This window comes from Leptodactylus fuscus, chromosome 2, assembly GCF_031893055.1.
Source record: "Leptodactylus fuscus isolate aLepFus1 chromosome 2, aLepFus1.hap2, whole genome shotgun sequence".
NCBI lineage: Eukaryota > Metazoa > Chordata > Amphibia > Anura > Leptodactylidae > Leptodactylus > Leptodactylus fuscus.
The window spans coordinates 171,752,955-171,778,405 of record NC_134266.1 but is presented as its reverse complement, the minus strand read 5'-3'; the positions used below and the strand labels follow the sequence as shown (position 1 = coordinate 171,778,405).

General features: G+C 40.6%; 2 protein-coding genes across 2 annotated transcripts in view; both read left to right on the top strand.

The window, feature by feature from the left end:
* Positions 1-715, top strand: part of NMS (neuromedin S) — a 29,158-nt gene extending 28,443 nt beyond the window's left edge. Inside the window, exon 9 of the mRNA XM_075263127.1 lies at positions 608-715. Within this exon, the coding sequence (XP_075119228.1) occupies positions 608-715 (108 nt within the window). The remainder of the gene's footprint in view (positions 1-607) is intronic.
* A 14,543-nt stretch (positions 716-15,258) lies between these two features.
* On the top strand, positions 15,259-24,830 carry PDCL3 (phosducin like 3). Its single transcript, XM_075265150.1, has 7 exons — positions 15,259-15,397; positions 15,471-15,517; positions 17,920-18,040; positions 19,691-19,781; positions 21,839-21,982; positions 22,935-23,143; positions 24,644-24,830. The coding sequence occupies exons 2-7, from the start codon at positions 15,512-15,514 to the stop codon at positions 24,784-24,786; spliced, it is 714 nt and encodes a 237-aa protein (XP_075121251.1). The 5' UTR covers positions 15,259-15,397; positions 15,471-15,511; the 3' UTR covers positions 24,787-24,830.
* Positions 24,831-25,451: the final 621 nt, after the last annotated feature.

Here is a 25,451-nt window from a genome sequence, read left to right as displayed (position 1 = left end):
ATGGCGGTAGACAGTGACAAGAGAGGAGATATAGGGGGAAGCAGCGCTATGGATGGATTTGTGGGCGAGTGTGATAATTTTATATTGTATTCGGCGATGGATGGGCAAACAATACATCGGCTGACACAAAGTAGATGCGTCTGTGCACCGGTTTGACAGAAAGATGAGGCTGGCGGCTGCCTTCAGGACAGATTGAAGAGGGGAGAGTATAATAAGCCCAATTAGAAGAGAATTACAATAGGGAAGACAAGAGAGAATCAGAGTGACAATGAGGGTTTTCTGATGTATCCACGGTGAGAAAAGGGTGAATTCTAGAGCCTTGTCAACGAACAAAAGAACATTTTCAGAAATATCTTGATTAGGATGGAGGGGAGGAGGGTGTAGGTTTAAAATTGTACCAAACCAGATATATAATATTCTACTTCATAATGAAATCCTCACCTTTAATATATTTTAACAGCCTAGAAATGGAAGAAAAGTTTCCTTAGAGGAACAGTAATACTTCCATATCTCCTGAAAGGTATGTTGGCTATCTGATATGTGTACTCCAGAATCTTCAGAAGCAAGGTTGTTTCTATATGATTCACTTCCAATATTTCTTTTACAGAATCAACTGGGATGTCCTGCTTGGATTGACCGAACATTTTTTTTCTTCAACAGCTTAACCTCAAAGGCACATTTAACTGATCATATTACTTCTAAGAGTACAGAATAATTTATATAAATTTTCTTCATTTAACATGTCCTGTTTATTTCTAAATCTATCCAAATCCATTTGCAATTGCTGCTTCACTGTACAGATCATATTAGAGAATTGGAAATCAGTAATTCTCTCAAGTACTGTAATATTACTGGAATTGTTCCATTTACAAGCACTCCTCTGTCATGTAGGTGTCACATCCATCACAATGGAACCATTTATGGAAGCCAGTATTCTATGAATGAGGAGCTTATGGATGCCCAAGGAGAAAGGAAGAGGATGTTGGGCAGGAAACTTAAATTCTTTACAGCCCTGCATTGTTCCAATTCCATTAATATTATATTACTGGGTGTAGTTCCAGAATGGAACTTGGTTTGTCATAATGACATTGCTTTAATTTCTGTAATATAATAAAACATTCATAATAATAAATCATACAAAATTATACCTTTTGTGGAATCACCTGTCCCATATTTTATTTGTCATTTGCTTTGTTGGTAACAAGTATTATTGTAGGTCAGTCTCACAATTGTAACCAGCCCTGTGCCCTCTTGCCCCTGTGCAATTATTGTATCAGTACTGTATGTAAAGTATAAAACTTCTATTGTACTGTACTATTGTTGTACCTTTTATGTTTTGTACTGTATTGTATATCATTTTTTAAAAGGTGCTAATTCTTGTGGCGCTGAATAAATTACTACAGTACTTGCATATGATACACAACATGTGTATTTAGTACCATAGGCTATTTTTATGCAAATTTTACTGTTACCTCAATCAATATTAGCATTAATAAATAAAAACCTTCTTATCACTATAGAGAAACCACATCATGTGCGTTCTGCAATTTGCAAAAAAACCCTAAAGACCATAAAAACACCAGGAACGTGCAAAAAACATCATTGTAAAAAAGTGGAGAAGAGTTACTTAAAGGGGCTCTATCATTGGAAAAAGTCATTTTTAACTAATCACATCCTTGCATAGCCTTTAGAAAGGTTATTCCACACCTACCTTTTGTATGTTATGTTTTTATTCATATGCTAATTAACCTCTCCGTGCACCCCAGAAGTGTCTTCGTGCACTGTCATCTGTATATACAGCACAGGCTGCTACTACTGCTGACTCCTCCTTCCTGCTCTCATACACAGCACACAGCAGGGAGAGGAGAGCTGGCTGACAACTTCCTGTGCACGGGGAGAAGCTAATTAGCATATGAATAAAAACAGACTTATTCAAACACCACTGAGGCAATTTACATACAAAAGGTAGGTGTGAAATGGCCTTTCTAAAAGCTATGCAAGGATGTGATTAGTTAAAAATGGCTTTTGCCAATGATAGAGCCCCTTTAATACTAAGGCTGAAGCCCCATATAGCGAAATACAGCAAATAACAAAAAGATCGAAAAGAAAACACGTCAAAAATGCATCTCTTTTTTTCCACAGTTTTTTTCATTGCGATTTCGCTAAGTTTTCCTTTGTGGACTTTCTGCCCCTATTATAGCTATACGAAAAACACCAGCATTTTCACAGGTATAACGAACATGCTAAGATTTTCAAAAACAAATGCAGCTTTTCCACGGCATAATTTTTTTCTGCAATGTTTGTTGTATTAGCCAGAATCCCATCAACTTTGTAGGTATTGTGAAACGCAGGATATTTTTTTTTTACCATGGTACAAGCATTTTAGCAATGTGGGGCTTCAGTATAAGGGTGCATTCACACAGAGGAAAATGAGTCAGATTCAGCGCTGAAAAAAAAGCCTCCCATTAACTTCAATGGGTTCCTTTTTCTGCTAGCAGAAAATCAGCGCTGAATCTGACGCGGATTCCACACCAAATTCATCGCCATTTTCCTCTGTGTGAATGCACCTAAAAGTCAGGCATACTTACAATACAACAGATTTGTCATAGTGTCTGATCCTGGGGCAACGTGGAGCTTCAGTCTCAAAGTCAGACATACGTACATGGCAAAGGTTTTGTCATTCTGTATGATCCTTGTACTTATTTGGAGCACAGGGTTGCAATTTAAACCATGCCCCTTTGCAGTAAGTCATGCAGCGTCACACCTCTAATGAGGGGAGGTGAGGCGCCTGCCTCGGGCGGCGGACTGTAGGGGGGCGGCAGCCTGGGCGATTTATTTTTTTCTTTGAACCAGCGCAGAAGAGCTGCCTACGCTAATACGCAGACGTCTGACAGGAGAAGAGGATGCGGCAGTGGGAGCAGTATCAGCTTCGAGGTTGGTAAGTATGAGAACTTTATGTTTGTTTGTTTTATAATAGGCTGCTATCTGCTGGAGTATCCCCAGCAGGTAGCGGCCTATTTACCAACCTCCCCAGACCTGTTCACTGCCGCCCCTGCTTCCCCTTGTACTATAGGCCACGGTGGGCGGTAGTGAGCCGCGATCCCACTGCCGCTATTATTATACTCGGAGGTCTTTTCAGACCCCCGAGTATAATAATCGGAGCCCCAGGGGAGGTGAGAGAACATAATAAACAGTGTTACTTACCTCTCCGGGATCCGATGTTACTCCTAGGAGGCTTCGGGCCTATATAGTAATGTCCCAGACGTCACATGGTCTACGATATTACCATATAGGCCAAAGCCTGTGCTAGCAGTACCATACAGGCCCAAAGCCTGTGCTAGTAGTAATAGCCTGTTACTGCTAGCACAGGCTTTGGGCCTGTAGGGCAACAGGCTGTTACTGCTACCACAGGCTTTGGGCGTACATGGTAATATCCCAGACCACGTGACATCTGGGCATTACCATATAGGCCCGAAGCCTGCTAGGATTAACAACGGATCCCGGCGAGGTAAAACTATTTATTATGTTCCCTCACCTCCCCTGGGGCTCAGATTATTATACTGAAAAGACCCCTGAGTATAATAAAAGTTCATGGGTTTGCAACTGTGGGGCATAATAGAGCTTGAAGGGTCCACTGTGGCCCCTGTAACCTCTATTATGTACCACAGCAGCCCCCTGCAACCTCTATTATGCCCCACAGTCTATTGTGCCACTGTAGGGCATAATATACTGTAGGCTGCAGGGGCCGCTGTGGGATATATATATATATATATATATATATATATATATATATATATATATATATATATATGGGTTGGGTGCGTGGAGAAGTGAGGAGTCGAAGATGTCTGTGTTTCAAACTTTACAGAGTCAAGTCACAGCTGGAAGAAGTTGTCATGGCGGTCCAAAGGGAAGAGACGGGAAATGTGGGAAGACGTCCCCTGTGAGTACTACTGCATTGTATTTATTCTAACGTCACCCCCAAACACCCCCCCCACACTGTCTGAGGCGGACGATCACAAGATGAACAATCCCCCCCCTTCCCCGGAATCAATATGGGGGGGGGTGTTTATTCATCCGCCTCAGGCAGCAGAGAGGCCAGGTTCACCACTGAAGGCATGCCCTACTTCCTTCAAAGCTGCAAGTCGTAAAAGTGTCTAAAACACTTGATATATGTGCCGCTAATTAAACCAAAATTTTGTTGCATTTTGCTTAGTAAATGTCCCTCACTGTTTGTAAGATGTTTTATAATCCTAATGCCTAACATCTAAACGTGGTGTTTTTAAATGGAAAAAAGATGTTGAATTGTACTATATTGTATTGGTGATCAGACCCCTTGGATCCAAGTCCCCTAGGAAGATCTAGAAATAAAAGTAAAAAAAATAAATATAAAAAAAAGCATAAAACTTTTTTTTAAAAATGAAAAAATTACATTTGAAATCATCCCCATTTACCTATAGACATGTAACAATCACTTAACAAATATAGACACATTAGGCATCCCCATATACAAAAATTCCTGAACTATAAACGGTGAAATCTATTTCAAGTGTCTCATAAGAGTGTAATGTAAAAAACTATCACGTGGCAGTCTGCTGATGGATGTTTGTGTTTGTGGTCCAACCCAATAAAAGCAGTGGAAAAGAACTCTGCACTGCAAATAAGTAGATACAATTCAGTTCTCTTTATTGAGTTATGCCAAGTTTATGCTGCAATGAAATAATGTTTCAACATATCACATATATCTTTTTCTGCATGAACTATGATGTCTGTGGCATTATCACAGAAGGTGGGATGACCCAATAAAGATCTGTACATGTAGCATTGTCACAGTGACTTTTAGTCCAGAACATTGTAGAAGGCAACAAGTCAGAGTGGAGATCATATGATGAAAAGGCAACCAAGAGCAAAGTTCATAATCCATAAATAAAGTGACCAGTAAGGGATTTGACATGAGCTTACCAATGGAAAGAGGGAAAAAAAATATGACTGCATAATACAGTAGCCACAGGATTCTGTGAGACATACAGTATATCTATATGCTTCCCATTATAAACACAGGGTGTCTATGTATACCATTACAGGAACTGTACACATTGCTCCACCACCACAACTGTAGAACAAAAGTCTGGCAGTCCGATAATGAATCCTAAGGGTGCATTCACAAAAATAGTGCTGAATTTGGTGTAGAATCCACCTCAGATTCAGCGCTGTGAAAAAAAAAAAGCCTCCCATTGACATCAATGGGTTCATTTTTCTACTAGCAGAAAAAGGAACCCATTGAAGTTAATAGGAGGCTTTTTTTCAGTGCTAAATCTGACGTGGATTCCACACCAAATTCAGCGCCATTTTCCTCCATGTGAATGCACCCTAAAAAAGATCAAATGTGAGTTGCAAACAGCTAGAAATACCTACATGTTCAGATAGAACACCCTTACTCATGGCATAACACATGATAAAAAACCCATATCATGAATACATACCAATTAACACATCCCATTTGTGTCACATGACCCCATAGTACAGAGTAACACAGGACATGAATTAAAACTATAATAGAGACAAAAACATGGAAGCTTCATAACGCAGTATTCCTATATTTTTTAAAAAGTTGCGACTGGGTTCAGAGCTTTTTTCTATAGGGAAACAAATTCGGGATATTGTTTTCATGTATTTCATACCAATTATCTTTATGTAGATTTCACTGAACACTGAATGTCACATTTATTATTACTGTATAAAGTTGGCCCTGGCAAAATTGTGAATTGCAGAAATATTCTTGTATTATTATATTACCATTTGCAGTATATATTCAGTTGCTGTAAATTATGTAGGCAAATTAAATTTTCTAGACTGAATATAACATTTCTTTGCTTTTATTGCATAAATTATGTTTATCTAGGAAATGTTTACTATAGCCAGATAAAAATGTAATTTAACCTATAAGCTATTTTGTGGGTCCACATGGTGAATGCTCTGCAAAATCAAATGTTCTGTGTTTTACATGGAAATGTAACTCAAACGAAATAATTATCCGATTAACTTGGTATTCTGCCTCTGAATGACCTTGGCAACATTACAGTTATTATTGGGCATTGCTAAGTTTATGATAAATTCTCCAGATAAAATGAAATACATATCTATACAAGACATAAAATATATTCATAAAATTATTCTTACATGCACACAGTAACACAACCACATGTAACAGAAGTCCTGCCCACCTCTGACACCCAATTTTTACACAATTTTGAAGGTAAGACTATAGAGGTATAACTGAGGTTCAATTATTTATTTGCCAGCTCTATCTTATGATGACTCCCCAGAGAAGAAATATATATATATATATACATATATATATATATATATATATATATATACACTGATGGAGATTTATAAGGCAAAATGTGCAGGAATTTTGCATTAATTTGTGCTAAAATACTGTGTAACATGTCTCGTGCCACATTTATTAAGGTTTCACAGAATAGGCATGGTGTAAGTTGTGCCAATATGACCCCAAATTTCTATGGCATAAACTAAACAACTAATAGAAGATGTACAGTTAGAATAGACAGTCTACAATTGTAACTGATTTATCAGCCAGCATCAGCCACTACTTATTATTTTGCTTACGTATATAGATAAATGTATCATATTTGATGACTGTCTAGTCTGACTTTGGGATCGTTCACATCTGCGCCCGGGTCTCCGTTATGCAGGTTTTCGTTTCCTGCCTGAAACTGGGCAGGAGACGGAAACCTGCAGTCATTTTTCAAAAACATTAATTTGAATGGGTTTGAAAAGTGTCCAGCCATGAGTGCCGGTGAGCATTTTGTGCTCTCTGCGGCGAAACCAGTTTTCTTTAACCAGACACAAATTTGGACATGCAGGACTTTGTGTCCGGTTAAAAAAAAAATGGTTTCGCCACGGAGAGCACAAAACGCTCACCGGCGCTCACAGCTGTACACAGTCTGACAGGTTTCTGTCTTCTGTCTGCAGAAGACGGAAACCTGAAAACGGAAATCAAGCGCTGGTGTGAACCCAGTGTTTGTACTGTCTAACTTTAAGCCAGTATTAATGAATCTGCTCCAGTGTCTTAGCCTTAAGCATATACATACATATCTCATTAACTAGTAAAGTCAAGATATACGAGTAAACTCGTAGTAAACTCTACATCAGAACATATTAGCTGTGTGACTAGGGACAGATAAGACATTGTAGGATAACGACCACTGACGCTTTCCTGTCCAATTAGAGAGTCTTTTATTTACAGTTATTGGCTTGAGAGAAGATATTAGAGTAATAAATTGTTCCATAGGTACGTGTACTTGATGGAGATTGAAATCGACGCCTGAATGAAAGATGCCAGTCATTACACCTTGTCCAATAATAGAAGGGAAAGAAATCTCTGTTTGACAAAAACTATTTGTAAACTCAATTAGAGAGTGTGGTCTTGTCTCCATTATTTAACTCTCTCTTTGCCTATATATGACAAGCAGACTTTTTACCGTATATTGAGACAATACAATCGCACCTATCTTTATTCCATTAGTTTGAAATCTTTAAATAAGAGTAAGGACACACATTCAGGATTTGACGTTGCGATATTAAAGCCAAAACCAGGTGCAGATCATAAAGGTTGAGAACCTAATAAGAGAAGTCCCCTTGCAGCTTTGTTTCAATCCCATCCACTCCAGACTGAGAACATTCTGTCCACATCCCTTTCCACTGTAATGTAAAATTCAAGAAAGACGCTTTTTATTCACTAAAACAGTAACAATCAAGTGTCTGTCTTATTTTACATTACAGTGGATGGTGATGCAGACAAAATGTGCTCTATTTGCATTTGTCATTCTGTCAAGTTACTAATCGATTGTTGTAATCCTATGATAAATCAGAACAATGTTCCAAAAAAAAGCCAGTGTGAAAGTGGTTGCTTTGTCACTGGCAGATACATTCTCACAATTTGACTGAAATATTTCTGCTTTAGCACCACTTTGTTAAAGGGATATTTTCATCCCACAAATATATGGCCCATCTACGGGATATTACATGTATTTTATATATATCTATATCATATATATATGATATATATAACAACTCCTGGATCAACATCTGTCTTCAGAACACACCTCACCCTGCACCCACGGTGTTCTTCTTAAATACATTTATTAATTGCATTTTAATAAATCTGTATAAAAGGATTATATAAAGTTTACCACCATCATAACATACCTCACCCCACTCTCAAGTGTGAAATTCTAGGAGCCAAACTAAAGAGTTAAATCTTTTTCAATTAAACACTTTTAAAAATGTCTTTTTCCTCTAAGAAATTTAGATATCACTTTCTGAAAAGATCACAGGTCTAGCTGAAAATTGGATTTTTTCACACAGAGAGATTGTTTCATTATGAAGCATACATTTTTTTTCCTGTGAAATGTATTATTCCATAGGCTTGTATCAATTTATACATAGGAGTTATTAGCTAGTGGATCCGGACATTTATTATGGCCCGTTCACACGGAGTAAACGCGAGTGTATTTTGGCAAAATACACATGTAAAAAATACACGTGTAAAAATAAGACTCCTATTGACTTCAATGACATTTTTTTACACGTGTAAAAAAACATGTCAAAATACACATCAAAATACACGTCAAAATACACGTGTGAAACGGGCCCTTATACTTATGTCCAGCATTCTTATTTTGTTCCAATATCAAGGGAAATTTTTAACGTTGCCTCATTTTATTTTAAGTGCTATTAACAATATATCAAAGCCTTTTTTTACATAGTTTAGTGAAATGACAGTTATTCCCTTGGTATAAAAACAGGATTACAAGACTTCATTGACATTGGAGTGCTCACCGCTTATGGAGACCACACAGCTACTATGGGGCCTCACGCTGACCTGCTTCTGTATACTAACAATAATTCACTGCATTTTCTGCAGGCACCACTAGGGGGAACGGAATGTAAGCATGGTACCTGTATTAATTCCTAGAAATCTTTTGTATGGTAGCCCCCATAGATAAAATTCTGGTTTACTTGAAACCTATTGGCATAATCTGGGAATAAAGCCAAGTCAGAAGAAGTTCCCGTCTGCAGAAAGCCATTTCAAGGTTATTGCCTCTCATCAATGTTGAGCAGGGTACTGACTGGCTGGGTGAGGGGTCCTAGATGTCTTTTTAAGGAGACGTTGCCATTATGAATCCATCGTGCGATGTACAGGGACTAAATAGACCATGCATGGCCTGTTAAGATTTCTGGGAAAGAAATATGCAACTAAGTCATCCATGGTCGAAAAGGAGTATTTGGTGTAGGGCCACCTCTTGGAAGGTAGATGCTAGTATAGACCAATGTCTGGTGTTCCTAAAACCTGGTGGCTGTAGGCAGCAAGTTTTATCACTCTGCTTTAAAGTGGAGCTTCATCAATGTATTTGTACAAGTTGTATGGTGCAAATACATTGAAAAATCTGATAGTCACGAAGAGAACCATATTAATAAAGCACCTTGGTGAGGTGGAATGCTAAATTTTTTAAATTAAAAAATCCCTTGGCTGGGAAATACGACTGATTTACTATCCTGTGTGCATGGGTCCTTAAAGAGGACCTTTCATCACTTTGGGCACATGCGATTTTATACACCGCTAGAAAGCTGACAGTGCACTGAATTCAGCACACTGTCGGCTTTCACGATCTGTGCCCTCAGTGAAGAGCTATTGGTGCCGGTACCGTAGCTCTTCACAGTCAGAAGGGCGTTTATGACAGTCTGTCAGGAACGCCCTTCCTCACAGTAGCGTCTATTGAGCTGTACTGTGAGAGTGGTGAGGAACACCCCCTCCCTCTCCTCATAGTACTCGAGTAGATGAGTACTGGGGGGGGGGGGGGTCCTCACCGCTCTCACAGTATAGCGCTGTAGGTGCTTCTTAGAATCGCCCATCTGACGGTGAAGAGCTACGGTACCGGCACATATAGGTCTTCACCTGGGGCACAGAACGGGAAAGCCAACAGTGCACTGAATCCAGCACACTGTCAGCTTTCTAGCGGTATATAAAACCGCATATGCCCCAAGTGATGAAAGGTCCTCTTTAGAGATGAGCAAGTACTATTCGAAACGGTCGTTTCGAATAGCACACACTCATAGGAATGAATGGAAGCGGCCGGCACGCTGGGTCCATTCACTCCTATGGGTGCGTGCTATTCGAAACGGGAGTTTCGAATAGTACTCGCTCATCTCTAGTCCTCTTTAACATTTGCATCCAAGAATATCATGTATCCTTGAGCAGACAGTCTCTTCACAGAAATGATTTTGGCACCACCTAGTGTACTAGATTGGGTACACAGTTAATTTTTACTATTTCTGTCCTCTGTAATAAAGTGGGTACTTTTGGGCTGATGTATGAAGCTCCTAGGTCAGATTTCTAGCATAAAAAAAGTTGTAAACCTCATGGAAACCCCCAACTATGTGCATGTCTCTTTACATAGTAAACAAATAAATCACAGATCTTAGCCTGGTTCACATCTGCTTTCGGTATACCGTTCGGTTACCGAAGAAAGCACGTGGACCACATAGACTATAATGGGTTCTGCGTGTTTTCCACACGGTGTCCGTACGAATCACACAGAGAGAAAAGTGCTACTTGAAGTACTTTTTTCTCCACATGATTTGTGCGGACACAAGAGATTTTAAGTGATAGACAAACACAAAGTAGCATATAATTCTGAAGTGGAATGAAAATGATACCAGGTTTTCAAAATTTTAATCAACTAAAAATCTGAAACGTGTGACGTGCATAATTATTCAGCCCCCTGTACTCTGATACCCCTAAATAAAATACAGTGCAATCGATTGCCTTTACGAGTCACTTCATTAGTTACTAGAGTCCAGCTGTGTGTAATTTAGTCTCAGTATAAATACACCTGTTCTGTGAAGGCCTCAGTGGTTTGTTATAGAACACTAGTGAACAAACAGCATCATTAAGGCCAAGGAACTCACCAGACAGGTCAGAAATATAGTTGTGGAGAAGTATAAAGCAGGGTTAGGTTATAAAAACATATCCCAAGCTTTGAGCATCCCAACAGGCACTGTTTAATCATCCAAAAATGGAAAAGTATTCTACAACTGCATACCTATCAAGACACAGCCATTCACAAAAACTAACAGATCAAGCAAGGTGAGCGCTGGTCAGAGAAGCAGCCAAGAGGCCCATGGTCATTCTAGAGGAGCTTCAGAAAGCTACAGTTCAGATGGGAGAATGTGTCCACAGGACATCTATAAGTCATGTACTCCACAAATCTGGCCTTTATGGGAGAGTGTCAAGAATAAAACCATTATTGAAAGAATGACATGTGAATGAAGTGTCATTTGCAGTTTGCCACAAGCCATATAAGGGACACAGCAAACATGGAAGAAGGCGCTCTGGTCAGGTGAGACCAAAGTTGAACTTTTTGACCTAAATGTAAAGCGCTATGTGTGGTGGAGAAGAAACACTGCTTATCTCCCTGAACACACCATCTCCACTGTAAAACATGGTGGTGGCAGCATCAAACTGTAGGGAGGCTTTTCTGCAACAGGGACAGGGAAGCTGATCAGAGTTGATTGGATGGAGCTAAATACTGGGCAATCCTGTAAGAAAATCTGTTAGAGGCTGCAAAAAACTTGAGACTGGGAAGGACATTCACCTTCCAGGAGGACAATGACCCTAAACATACAGCCAGAGCTACAGTGGGATGGATTAGATCAACGAATATGCATGTGTTAGAATGGCCCAGTCAAAGTCCAGACCTAAATCCCATTGAGCATCTGTGGCAAGACATGAAAATTGTTGTTCACAGACACTCTCCATCCAATCTCCTGAGCTTGAGTTACTTTGCAAAGAAGAATGGGCAGTCTCTAGATGTGAAAAGATGGTAGCGATATACTCCAAAAGACTCTACAAAGCATTGATATAGGGGGCTGAATACTTTTGCATGTCACACTTTTCAGATTTTTATTTGGTTAAAATTTTGAAAGCCATGTATCATTTTCATTCCACTTCACAATTATCTGTTACTTTGTGTTGGTCTATCACTTTGACTATCAATAAAATACATTTAAAGGTGTGGTCCCATTTACCAGGAGACGATAACAACATTGCTCACTATGGTACATCAGTTCTGTTATTCACTTCTATGGAAGTTACAGAATCAGTGTAGCACCACTTGCTTGGCTGTTTCCCACCTTTCTTAGTCATGATGGGATGGGATAGGAATACCTAGTAATGCCATAATGTTCAAGGCCTGTAGTCGGCCCTTGTAGAAATCAGGCAGATAATAATAATCTAAGAGTCCATTCACACGGAGGAATCTGGTGCTGATTCTGGCGCGGAATCCACGTCAGAATCAGTTCTGAAAGAAAAACATCCCGTTGATTTCAATGGGTTCCGTTTTCCATGCGGAACTCATTGAAATTAATGAGAAAAAAAGCATCCCATTGATTTCAATGGGTTACGCGTGGAAAATAGAACCCATTGAAGTCAATGCAAGTCTTTTTTTTAGTGCTGATTCTGACGCGGATTCTGAGCCACAATCAGTGCCAAATTCACACTGAGTTTTTTGGCTCTGATTTTGACGCTGAATCCACATCAGAATCCACTTGGAAAAAAAGCCACCCATTGAATTCAATGGGTTCCTTTTTCTGCTAGCGGAACGGAAAAAGGAACCCATTGAAGTCAATGGGAGGCTTTTTTTCCACATGGATTCTGACGTGGATTCGGCATCAAAATCAGCAACAAAAAAATGGATCCTTAACATCGCCATGCGCCATTCACTGCTAGTCATTTAGGTAGTACCGAAGAAGTGAAAAATCATGCTCAACAGTCAATCGTTGAGCTGAATACAGGGGTGAAGCAGAAGCAGACAGTTCCTGACTCACCACTGTTCCCCCTATGGGCTCCAGGAGCTGTAGGCGATGTTATGATGTCACCCACATCGCACCTGCAGCTCCTGAACACTTCGGGACAAGAGACTGCAGACTGCGCAGCAGTGAAGGGGGGAGAGGAGAGTATCAGTGTTTTTTATGTTAAACTTTGGAAGATGCAGAGGGACATTACTATAACTATATATAACTAACTGTGAGGGCAGATGGAGGAGTGACAATAAACTGGGGGGCATATAAAGAGGGATATTAAACTGGGGGGGCATATGAGGGGGACAGTAAACTTTGGGGGCAAATAGAGGAGGACATTAAACTGGGTGCAGATGGAGGGGCATTAAACTGGGGGTAGATGAGGGAGACAGTAAACTGAGGGCAGCTGTAGGGGGCAATGCCCCTTAATGCCCCCCTCTATTTACCCCCAGTTTAATGTCCCCCATCAGCTAACCCCACAGTTTAATGTCCTTCTTAAACTGGGTCAGCTGGAGAGGGCCATTAAATTGTGAGCTCACCAGGAGAGAAACTTTATATTGTGGGGTCAATCTGAGAACATTACAATGTGGGGGCATATAATATTATTTGGGTGACTATAGGAGCATTTTACTGCGTGGGGAGTACAAAGAAATGGACAGGAATAGGCAGAGTAAATTTAGAAGTGAGTGGAGTTAAATTTGCCGTGGCGCACATATTGCATTGCACATTTTGTCCCTCTTTCTCTCCTTTGAAAGTTGGGAGCAATGCGTACGGCTAGGATTACATGGTGACTTTGGTCGTGATTGCCATTGTGCGACTAAAGATCTCTGTGTTGCCTTGCAACTCAGGAGAATAACTTGAGGGGGTACAGAGGTTGCAGTTGCAATTGGGCCCAGGAACCTTAGGGGGCACATAAGACTTGGCATCAGTATTAAGATTGCTGCTTCCACCTGACCCATAAGCCAAGAAGACCCACAGATTACCCTAACCACACTAAGGGTCAACTCACATTAGCGTATCTATTCCGTTCGGTTAGAGTCCGCATGGAGACCCCCTGGATGGAATACAATCGCAACTGCAAGCGCTGTGCAGTTAAAGCACACGGACCCCATACACTATAAAAGGGTCCATGTGCTTGCCGCGCACTGCCCACACAAGTCGTTCATGCAGGCAGTGTGCAGCAAGCACACGGACCCCATTATAGCCTATGGGGTCTGTGTGCTTTAAAGGGATTCTACCATTAAAAAACTTTTTTTTCTAGGTAACACGTCGGAATAGCCTTTAGAAAGGCTATTCGTCTCCTACCTTTGGAAGTGATCTCCGCCGCGCCGTTCGAAATACCAGTTTGTACCGGTATGCTAATTAGTTCTCTCGCAGCGATGGGGGCGTCCCCATCACTGCTCGAAAACTGACTCCAGCGCCGCCTTTGTCTTCTTCTGCATTCTCCCTTCCTTCTTTGGCTGGACGTCGGACACCTGCGCAGTACGCTCTGTTCGGCGAACTTTGCTGAACAGAGCGTACTGCACAGGTGTCCGACGTCAAGCCAAAGAAGGAAGAGAGGATGCAGAAGAAGACAGAGGCGGCGCTTGAGTCGGTTTTCGAGCAGCGATGGGGACGCCCCCATTGCATCTCCTGCGCTGGGGGACGCCCCCATGGCTGCGAGAGAACTAATTAGCATACCGGTACAAACCGGTATTTCGAACGAATGGCGCGGTGGAGATCACTTCCAAAGGTAGGAGATGAATAGCCTTTATAAAGGCTATTCCGACGTGTTACCTAGAAAAAAAAGTTTTTTAATGGCAGAATCCCTTTAACTGCACAGCGCTTGCAGTTGCGTTGGTATTCCCTTCGGGACACAAACCAAACTCTGAACCAGGGGTGAGGTTGATTGAAGTCCTTAGCACCTGTAACCATCACTATCAAGAATTTACTATAGGGATGAGGTACAAGGCCCTGGACAAAACATTGCACCCGGGCCCACAAGACTTTAGTTAGGCCACTGTTGCAACTCCTTCCCTAATATAAATGAATACAAAGAAACCCATCAGTACTGAATGTTTTTTTGACTACAAATCCTGTTGTAGCACCCTTGGGGGGTGGCAGTGTGACTCAGTTTGAATTGGGGTTGCAGTATGACTTGGGGTGGCAGTATGAGTCGGGGTTGCAGTGTGACTTGCGGTGGCAGTGTGACTTAGTATGACTTGGGGTGGCAGTGGTGGGGAGTCCGCTCATTGAATTCCAGCTTCCCTGTACAACTCCCCCTTCTGGCTGCCTGACAACCCTCCTAGTATTGCGCACAGGCACTTCCATATCATTCACTCAGAGACACGGAAGAGCTTTCCCAGCCCCGCCCGAGCCGCACATGCCACAGCCCAGCTGCTCCCGTCACACACACGGCCTCATACTACACAGCCCTTCCTTTTATGGAGATGGTGAAGGAGCGGAAGTCGTGTGCGGTGTGACAGAGAATAGCTTCCCCCTGCCGTGCCCGTGTGTGAGCTGATAGCAGGTAATGTGTGGGCGCTCTCCGTGCTGAAGGTTTCCCCAGCTTCCTTGTACTTACCTTGTGTTCCTCTCTGTAGGGTGAAGGAGTCTCCGCTCGTGTTGAGGATTTGCCGCCGCCATGCAGGTTAGTGCTGCCCGTGTTGTATGAATTGTCTGGGGTGTCGCAGTCACATCTCCAGGACTCCATGATGTGTCCACTATTTAATACCAGTCATCCTGCATGATGTCTGACACGGGTCCTTCCTTTCCTACAGTCCCTGAGATGTCCTTCTCCTAATGTATAAGGATGGAGCTGGTATCTTGTAGTGCTCCACCCCACTGGCTACAGCCATATCTCTCCTTATAGGACAGCTGCCATAGAGGTGATGTTACATTATAACCTGTATCCACAGGATAGGTCATCGCATGGCGATTGGTGGCAGTTTTCACGCTGTCTGCTGTGTACTTTTACCAGGAAAGCGGCTGTGATTTCCACAAACCGTACCGGTTTTGTAAATTGCAGCGTGTCCACATGGCGATTTTTACTGTAAAGTTAGCTTGGGATTTGCTAGGATCCCATCCACTTTGCTCTTACTGTAAAACGCAGCAATTTTTTTTCCTGCGTAGTTTCAGCCTTAGAATGTCAATATAATGGTAAAAGACCCGTAACATAGAGTGCTCTGCTGTTGTGATCCTCAGTGATCAGCTGTAAAAGGGAGACTGGAACTATTCACGGGGCTTTCATAAGAGAAATGGAACATAAGGCCAGGTTGCATGAATTTTTCATGTATTTCACTCTCATTTATGGTGTATTTTGGGATAGGGTTGCGCAATGATGACTTAGATCAAAATTAATTTGGGGATTTTACCTTCAGGACCGAGCCAATTTTCATTTTTGCATTTCCATTTTTCCCTCCTCACGTTCCAAGAGTCATGTTTTTAAATTTAAAAAAAATTTCTTATGGATTTAATTTTCACGACATTCACTAGCACTAGCAGCTTTGGTTGTGTTTGGTCCAAATTTTTTTGCTGTAGATGTGTATCATCTGGATGCAGTCTACAGCTGTGGATAGAAAAAAGATGGGACTAGGTACTGGCCATATGTTTTGTAGGGTCTGTCTGTCATTTGAATATATGTTGTGTATGCATCACAACTTGCAGCTGATGTCTGTGGATTTCTATTCATATTTGTCTTGCTGTATAAGAACTAATATGCATTGCACATTTATATTAGTATTAGTTATTGCTTATTTATATAGCACCATTAAATCCCTGGTGCTTTACATTTGAGGGTTTACATACAGTACACAAAATATACAAACAGATATAATACAGTGACTGACTGGCACAGTGGGGTAGAGGGCCCTGCCTGCGAGGGCTTACAATCTAAGATTGTTAACAGCATTACAATCAGTGTAATGCTATTAACAATCCATTATTTTATAAACTCATATATTATATTTTATATACCGTATTTTCCGGACTATAAAGCGCACATAAAATCCTATGATTTCCTCAGAAATCGAAAGTGCGCCTTATAGTCCGGTGCGCCTTATATATGGATGGAAGCGGCAGCACACGAGGAGCCCCCCGCGTGCCAGCCGCTTCTATTCATTTCAATGGCACGCTTCCATTGAAATGAATGGAAGCGCTCGGCACGCGAGGAGTTAACTTCTTACAATTGAAGTTAGAGATGAGCGAATACTATTCGAATAGCACGCTCCCATTGCAATGTATGGAAGCGGCACGCAGACTTTGCCGGCGGCCGCCGCTTAACTCCTCGCGTGCCGAGCGCTTCCATTCATTTCAATGGAAGCATGCCATTGAAATGAATAGAAGCGGCTGGCACGCAGACTTTGCCGGCGGCCACTTAACCCCCCGCTTTCAATCACATATAAGGCGCACCAGACAGCGCTGCGCCTTATAGTCCGGTGCGCCTTATATATGAATCTAGACAGGACTATAAGGCGCTCATGGGTAATGCGCCCTATAGTCCAGTGCGCCTTATATATGAACCTAGACAGGACTATAAGGCGCTCATGGGTAATGCGCCCTATAGTCCAGTGCGCCTTATAGTCCAGTGCGCCTTATAGTCCGCAAAATACGGTAGATGCATTTCTAGACTATGAACACTTTAGACATTACTGGCATAATAAATAAACTGCTTGTTTCAATAACTGTCATAGACGGAAGGATTTATCTCAGTTCTAATATTGAAGTCTATGGAGTATTGCTGCTGTACTCAAACCCACCGGTACAAATTTTAGACATTATCGGGACCTAGGCTGTACCTGGGCAGTACATCTGTGGGGTTCTGAAGTGTTGGATCTTCGCAGATCTAATATTGGTAACTTATCCTAAGGATGGGCCTTCAATGTTAGAAACTGGATAGAGAGCAGCTATCTGCATTTGGTCTTCTATTGTATGTGTCCAACTTGGTTTGTAGAATGGAAGTCAAATGATCTTGCTTGACCTTAGATCTGTATTCTAGTTCTAGTATGCCATATGATTGTCAGGTGTAGGTTAACAAAGTCTACATCTTTATAGGATCCTAATGCAGATACAGAATGGAATGACATCTTGCGCAGAAAAGGCATCCTTCCTCCTAAGGAGGTACCCAAAGAGGATGAAGAGGAAGAAGCAGAGATCTTTAAGCAGCAATCAGTTGGTAAGTGCTCAATGTAAAAATGATAGTACAATATGCTAAATCAGATATTCATATTTTTGGTCTGTGTACAATGGACTGCACATGTACCCATAATATTGCATGCTACATTTCACTACAGTATGCATTATTTCAGAACCAATTGTGGATAACACAAACTTAGACACAGATTTCTCTTACAGTCCCCATCTGCCTCTGTGTAGATATGGACATACAACTTTCTGCAGCACTGAGGGCCCTAGTGCAATGCCATTGGTTTTTAGCAGTTTTCACAGCACTATCTGCCAGTGACAAGGTGACCTCTTTAGATCGTCCCTGCATAGGGCTGACCATTCCCAAAATAACAATTACTTGAGCATTTTACCTCGATTACGATTATTAAACGATTATTTTATGACACTCCCCTTTTTACTTGCCATGCCATGGAATTTTGCTTTTGGTTATTCACGTAGCAACAATCCTGATTGTATAGGGTTCAGTTAGTGACATGTCCTTTAGCTAAGGGCAGTGTGAGACAGGAAGGCATGGATGCTAAATAATTGAAATAACCAATGTGGGCAAGTTCCTAACAATTTATTGAGCTAACTTTCAATATGAACTCACCACTTTTTGGACTTATTGTTTACTGCGCTGTAAATGCGCTGTAAATGTATTAGTCTGTATTGTCATACAATAAATGTTCAGGTGCATGCTGCTATACAAACACACAACCCTTTGCAACATCACTGTGCACACACTGAGAACATTGACTGTGAAGTTCTTTACATACATTTTGAAAAAAATTGTGAGAGCCGAACGCCAGCGTGTATCACAGCCGTACACGCCGGCGTTACAGCAGTGCTGCCGGACACTTCCCATTCATTTCTATGGGAGCCGGCATGCGAGCGCTCCCCATAGAAATGCATGGGAAAGAAACAGTCCATTCATTTCTATGGGGAGCGCTCGCATGCCGGCTCCCATAGAAATGAATGGGAAGTGTCCGGCAGCCCTGCTGTAACGCTGGCGTGTACGGCTGTGATACACGCTGACGTTCTGTAGTGTGAATGCACCCTTCCAGCGACATGGTGTCTTCTTTGGATGGGACCCCACACTGCAGATTGGCTCTCACAATTTGATCAAAATATGTGCTAACAAACTCAGTTACAGTGTACTAATCCCCTTAGTGAGAGCTGAGTGCTATTGCAAAGGGTTGTACGTTTCTATAGCAGCAATGGCATTGGGCACCAGTACATTTATATAGTATGGCAGTGCTGACAAATTTTTTTTAGTGCATCTTACATATGGGTGGCACACACAAAAAAAATCATCCGTTTACGATTTGTATTCACACAGAAGTATAACAATAAATTTTACAGTATTGTTGTGTTTTAAACCTTTCTAGCTCTTTGTATCCATATTACATTATCTTTGAAATACAAGGATAACATGTCTCATGAACACGCTGGATACAGTACAGTACGTTGGATACAGCTTGGACCAGGGGCAGTATCTTGATTGGGGTTTTCCTGGAAATAATGTTAATAGGATAAAATAATATTTAAGATTTGCTTTTCTCTTTAAATGGATTGTCCATCCACTCTTTGTGCTATATGATAGTTTGGACCTGCTTCATTTAGACTGTGTTTGAATACTTTGTGTATTTTTCTTTCTCAGTAAAAACATATGAGGACATGACACTGGAAGAACTAGAGGAAAATGAGGATGAGTTTAGTGAGGAAGATGAGAGAGCCATAGAACTATACAGGTGAGTCTGTGCATTACATCTGATCTAACTCTTCAGCTAATAAACTAAGAACCTGACACCACAATGATACGGACATTAATGTCAGTATTGTGTCATGAAGCATAGTAGGACTTATTTCTGTAACACATATTGGTTCAGTGCAATTCCAAGACCCAGGACCCCCCTGCCAGTCAGCTGTTCTCAGCAGATAGCTCTGTTCTCTTTGTAGTGGCTGTGCCGATTCGCTGCAGTTCAGCTCCCATTCATTTGTATAATAGTTGTGTTGCAGTAACTCAGCACAGCCACCATATGGAGAACAGAGCTATCTGCTCCTGGCTCCGTTCTCTGTATAGCAGCTGCTAAGAACCTAATGTTAGGTCATCAATATCGATTTCTCAAATAATCCCTTAAGCAACCAAGTGGCTGTATCACCCAGATGCTGCTGCAGGACATCTCGCTACTGCAGTTTTTAGCCACCAAGGCAAGAATAACCTTTTTGGCAGGTATATTGCACAATTATCTATCTCTATTATAAGGTTTCCATATCCAACATGTTTGATCAAAGTTTCAGATAATTTAAAGCTTCCTCTTCCTAGGACAGTAACATCATGTCCATTGGTCATTTGACCATGTTTCAGCTCATTCCCATTCAAAGATATGTCAGTACCAAGCAAAAATACTAACAATTTTTGCGTTTGGTATGTGGAAAGAGTTCATAGTGCTAGTCCAAACAGGTGATTTTTTTTTTTTTTAATCTATTTATCTTTTCTGCCAACATGCAGTTTTGCATCTGAATAAATCAACCTTTTAATGAATACGCACAAGAGCGATATAATGCTAAAACGTAGCATGATTGTGTCTACGTCTGCCAGAGCAGCCGTTTTCATCTGAGATCACCATATATTGGGAACTATAAATTTAATGTTACGCTAGGTTCACACCTCTGCTCGGGTTTCTGTTCTTCAGGTCTACTTGGGCTTCCCATTCCACTTAAAAAGTGGTTATCTTGAACCCCCTAGATTATAATGGCCAGGTTTCTGCCTGAAAAATGCAGAGAGAAAAGTCCTGCTTGCAAGTGATATGGGGGAAACGGGGCGCTGGTGTGAATCCAGCTTTAGAAGGCAACCACAACCCAGGTGCACCGAAGATTTTTTGCATAGGGATTTAAAGTTGATCTTCTCAGCAGCAAGCTTGCACTTTGATGCAAATAGGGGTGTTCACTATGGCATTAATTGACCCTTCAGATATGTCATTACTCAGCTATTAGCATGGAGGTGACATACAACAATTAACACACAGTTAAACGTGATTGGTTTCTGAAAAACATATTTCCGTCGATCTCTAGAACAAGGATCTTGTGTCCACCATTTACCCAGCAGCAATACTGCAGCCAGGAAGAGCTTCTTCTGACAATTGTGTAGCAGTTATTATATTATATTATCAACTAGACAATGTATACTTGATATTATCAGGATATAGCATTTAACCAAATGCAGGTAGCAAGTAACACCGCTGAAGGAACCTCCGTTATTGTGATTATTCAGGGCTCTAAAGGTCAGACCCGGCTGTTCAAAATGTTCTTACTTATCCCTATGCCATAACATTATTAGATGAGAATTCCCTTTTTCGACATATGCACAGTGAAATAACACTTGTAAGCTGCTATTTTAGGCAGAAAGGCTTACTGTAGTGTTCTTCAACTTTATTATTATGACTTTTTCACAAGTTTTCAGTATCTACAGAATCTCTTAGGTTACGCTCAGACCTCAAATATCATTTGATGGGGATTCTGCATTTAAAATTCATCACAAATAGTGATGAATGCAGTATAGCTTAGGGATTAGATAAAATAATGTGGAAAAAGACAGAACAGAATTTAGGACCTGTTGCAGATTTTTAGCGTGTCCTAATAGTAGTAGATTTGTAATGCAAAGGGTTACATCTGTGGGAAAATCTACATGTACAATTTGCGTAAATATCCGCTTTGTCTGAACATCTGCTGCTGCTGCTTCACTCTATATATGCTGTATATGTCTTTAAATATGTTGTTAATTTGTTTTTGTTTTTTAATGTTACAGACAGCAAAGGTTGGCTCAGTGGCAAGCCTCTCAAATAAAAAATAAATTTGGGGAGGTGTTAGAGATTTCTGGACAAGACTATGTGCAAGAAGTAACAAAAGCTAGTAAAGATATCTGGGTGATTTTGCATCTTTACAAACAAGGGTAAGTATTTCTAACTTCTGCTAAACTTTTAGGAAAAGAAGGTCATCTGATGGGACAGGGTCAGTCCAGAGATGGCTTGTCTTGGAGCTTTTGTAAAATTGTAGATTCAGCAAAAAATTAGAAGAGTTATGTTAAGGCCAGTACCCCAAATGGCGTAAATACTGCAGGAAAAAGCCTGTGTAGTAGATGGGATTCTAGTGAATCCCATCCCCACACTTTGGTAAAATATGCGCAGTGGACACGCTGCGATTTCCAAAACATTTGCGGTTTTGGAAATCACAGCATGTCAATTATATTTACGGAAACGCTTGCTATTCTTCCATAGGTATAATTGAAGCAATAAGTCCACAGAGGAAACCTCTTCAAAATTTGTGTGAAAAGCTCTGTGGCAAAAACCATGATGTGTAACTGCCCTAATTTTTCCCACAGTGCTTTTTGTTGTTGAACGCTACATGGGGCCGTAGCCTGTAAGGGTCTTCTGGGACAGAGGAGCAGACTTATGACACTTCCAGGCATTTGCTGTACTGTTAGTTTTACAAGAGTATTGCACAAGCTCCAACAATGGGTCAGACTTACTATTGTGGTTACAATTTGACCCAGGCTTAATATGGACTAAAATGTGGTAGATTTTAGTGCATTCAATTGGAGTTCAATTTTTCCTAACTCTCAACATGACTGCACATGAAAAGGTGGTATGGCTAGAATGTACCAATTTGCACCAAAATGTTGGTGTACAATTGTGTTGCAATGCAAGGCAATTAATAGGTAGTGTAAATTTAGACCAGATGTATAACGTTGCATCATATGCATTAAGTCATCATGGAGTCTTGGCTTTGGAAAGTAGCTTTGTATAGAAAGTCCTAAAATGCAGGTGCTTGTGATCTGTCGTATATTGTATACAGATGCTGCCTGTGTTTTACAATGAATGATTTTTGTTATTCTTGTTTTACAGAATTCCTCTTTGCACATTAATAAACCAACATTTGTCTATTCTTGCAAGAAAGTTTAAAGATGTGAAATTTGTCAAATCCATTTCTACAACCTGTATACCAAACTATCCTGATAAAAACCTGCCAACGATCTTTGTTTATAAAGGTGGGGATATCCGTGCTCAGTTTATAGGACCACTGGTGTTTGGTGGCATGAATCTAACACAGGATGGTAAGTAAACAGCCCTTGACTGAGAAAAGTACAAGCTACGTCTTCCTTTGCTTTACATTTTTGTTGAGGTTTTTACCTCAGGCATAAAAGTAGCAGCATTTGTTTTGAGCAGTAAATGGGTGCAGACATTTCCTTCCAAACAAAGAATTTTAATAAAGCAGTGACAGCATACCTTGGAGTTTGCTTACACGTAATATCTCGAGTTTATTTTGTCCACCTCCACTTATAAAAGGCGGCATTCTGGATGATCCAGCATCCTTCTTAAGGCTGTAAGAAACATTTGGCAAGGATCATCCGTCAGGATGATTTTAAGGGATTCTCCAGGAATTATATATATTACTGAATACCTTTTGGTTTTCATCAGGATGCCATTTTGCTTAGAGGTGTTATCACTGTAATAAATTAAAATGAGCACCATCCTATGTCAGATACCCGTCCTAGAGTGTAGATTGGTTATGCTCTACTTGAGACTGATCATTTTTGTTCAGACGAACTACCAGTCTGATAAACTTTTTAAAGTACAGACCACAACTGTGGTGAAACACAAAGTCCCTCGTCATATATTCTTCAATACCTCCGCCCCACTGAGGTCTCAAGTAGCACAATAGAATTCCTATTTACATTGTAAGGTTTCTGACAGAAGAGTGCAGTTAGTATGGCTTTCTACAGTGATTGAAAAAATAAACTCCTTTTGCAAACTAAAGCTATTTAGTAATATATTAGTGCATATGACTTTTTAATTTATATTTTTGTTTAAAAATATCATTGAAAATATTGAGTAAAATTCTGTGCCACATTGTAGTTAAAGAGATCCTGCCTGCAGTAAATTGGTTATAAACCCAATCCCAGTATCTTATAGAGGTGAATTTACAGTTTCCAAATATGCCACTGTTATTCAGATTTGGGGCTACGTTTTCTTGTAAATCACTGTTTTATTCATACGCAATTGAGAGAGAGTGCATTGCCTGTGAATCTACAGATTATACCAAGGAACACCTCTGGAGCACTTGTACGCTCATTTGCATTTTCAATCAAATGGGGATCCTAAACAGAGCAATAGGGGTATATTTGGAAACGGGAGACTTGCCTCCACCGGCATTGAATTTCCTCTGAGATTAGGGAAGGAGGGAGGGTGGGGCAACCCGAAGGGCTAAATGCTGCCTCGTATCACATGACCCAGAGGTTGTGACGTTGCTAGTGGTACATTAATATTCCTCAGAAAACCCTTTTAATGTGTTGTGTTGGTTAAGCCACGGCATTTTATCCTATGGATAGTGGAAATGCTGTATGCTTTCATGAGTGATTTGTTTCAAAATTCTCTATTTTATTTCCCTTAATTATAATCATTAATAACCGTTCATTGTGGTTCCATCAGGGATCTGTTTTATTTTTTCTGGATAAGATCATACAACATTCTTCGCTATCAGAAAAGACACAAGCATGAACAGAGCCTACATGAGCCATTTTACATCTTTAATAATCTTGTTTCTTTTACTACAGAACTAGAATGGAAACTATCAGAATCTGGAGCCATTAAGACAGAACTTGAGGAAAACCCGCGACAACAAATTCAAGACCAGCTCATGTCTTCAATTAGGAGTTCATTTGCCACAACCAAAGACTTTGATTCAGATGAGGACTAATGTATTTTTTTTTTTACTTTTGTACAGTAATATTTTAAAATTTATCACTGCTCCGATGGATTGTCAGCTCTGTGAGTCATATTACACGAATGGTTCAAGCAAGATAAAAAAATAAAGCTCCACAAACAAAATCCATCAAAGAGGAAACTATGTATTTGTACTAACACAGTAAAATGAGATAACTGAAAATCGTAAGACTGATCCTGGAGTTCGTGGCTTAAATCAGATGTGTCCTGTCAGATGGGATACATATTTTCAATGTCTAAGGTAGCATTTTGTGCCCACTGTATATGGGCCATACACAGTGTAAACACTAAGGTACTATAACATTGCAGCAGATGCAGTGCTAAGGCAGTGGGCAAGCTAATCTGATGTGAACCTAATTGTTCTGATGCGATTTGTGTATTTTTTTTTTTTTTTATTTCTGTGTCAGATTTAACCCTTTTTTCAAATATATTGTAGCTGGAGAATTTTACTTTTACTGCTTTGAATTTTAGAACTATAGATTTGTCTATATAAGGGTGAGTTCACATGGAGGAAAGTGGAGCGCAATCTGGCACCTATACAGGTGTGAGCAGATTGCGCTCGCAAAAAGATCCCATTCATTTCAATGGGAGTTAGGATCGTATATGCGCATTATTTTGCAGCCGTGATTTTGCGGCTGC

Bases quoted from the DNA above. Each gene is read 5' to 3' on its own strand.
- PDCL3 (XM_075265150.1), top strand. The intron at 19,782-21,838 runs GTGAGTCTGTGC...TTAATGTTACAG, and splicing joins AGAGCCATAGAACTATACAG to ACAGCAAAGGTTGGCTCAGT. The intron at 23,144-24,643 runs GTAAGTAAACAG...CTTTTACTACAG, and splicing joins CATGAATCTAACACAGGATG to AACTAGAATGGAAACTATCA.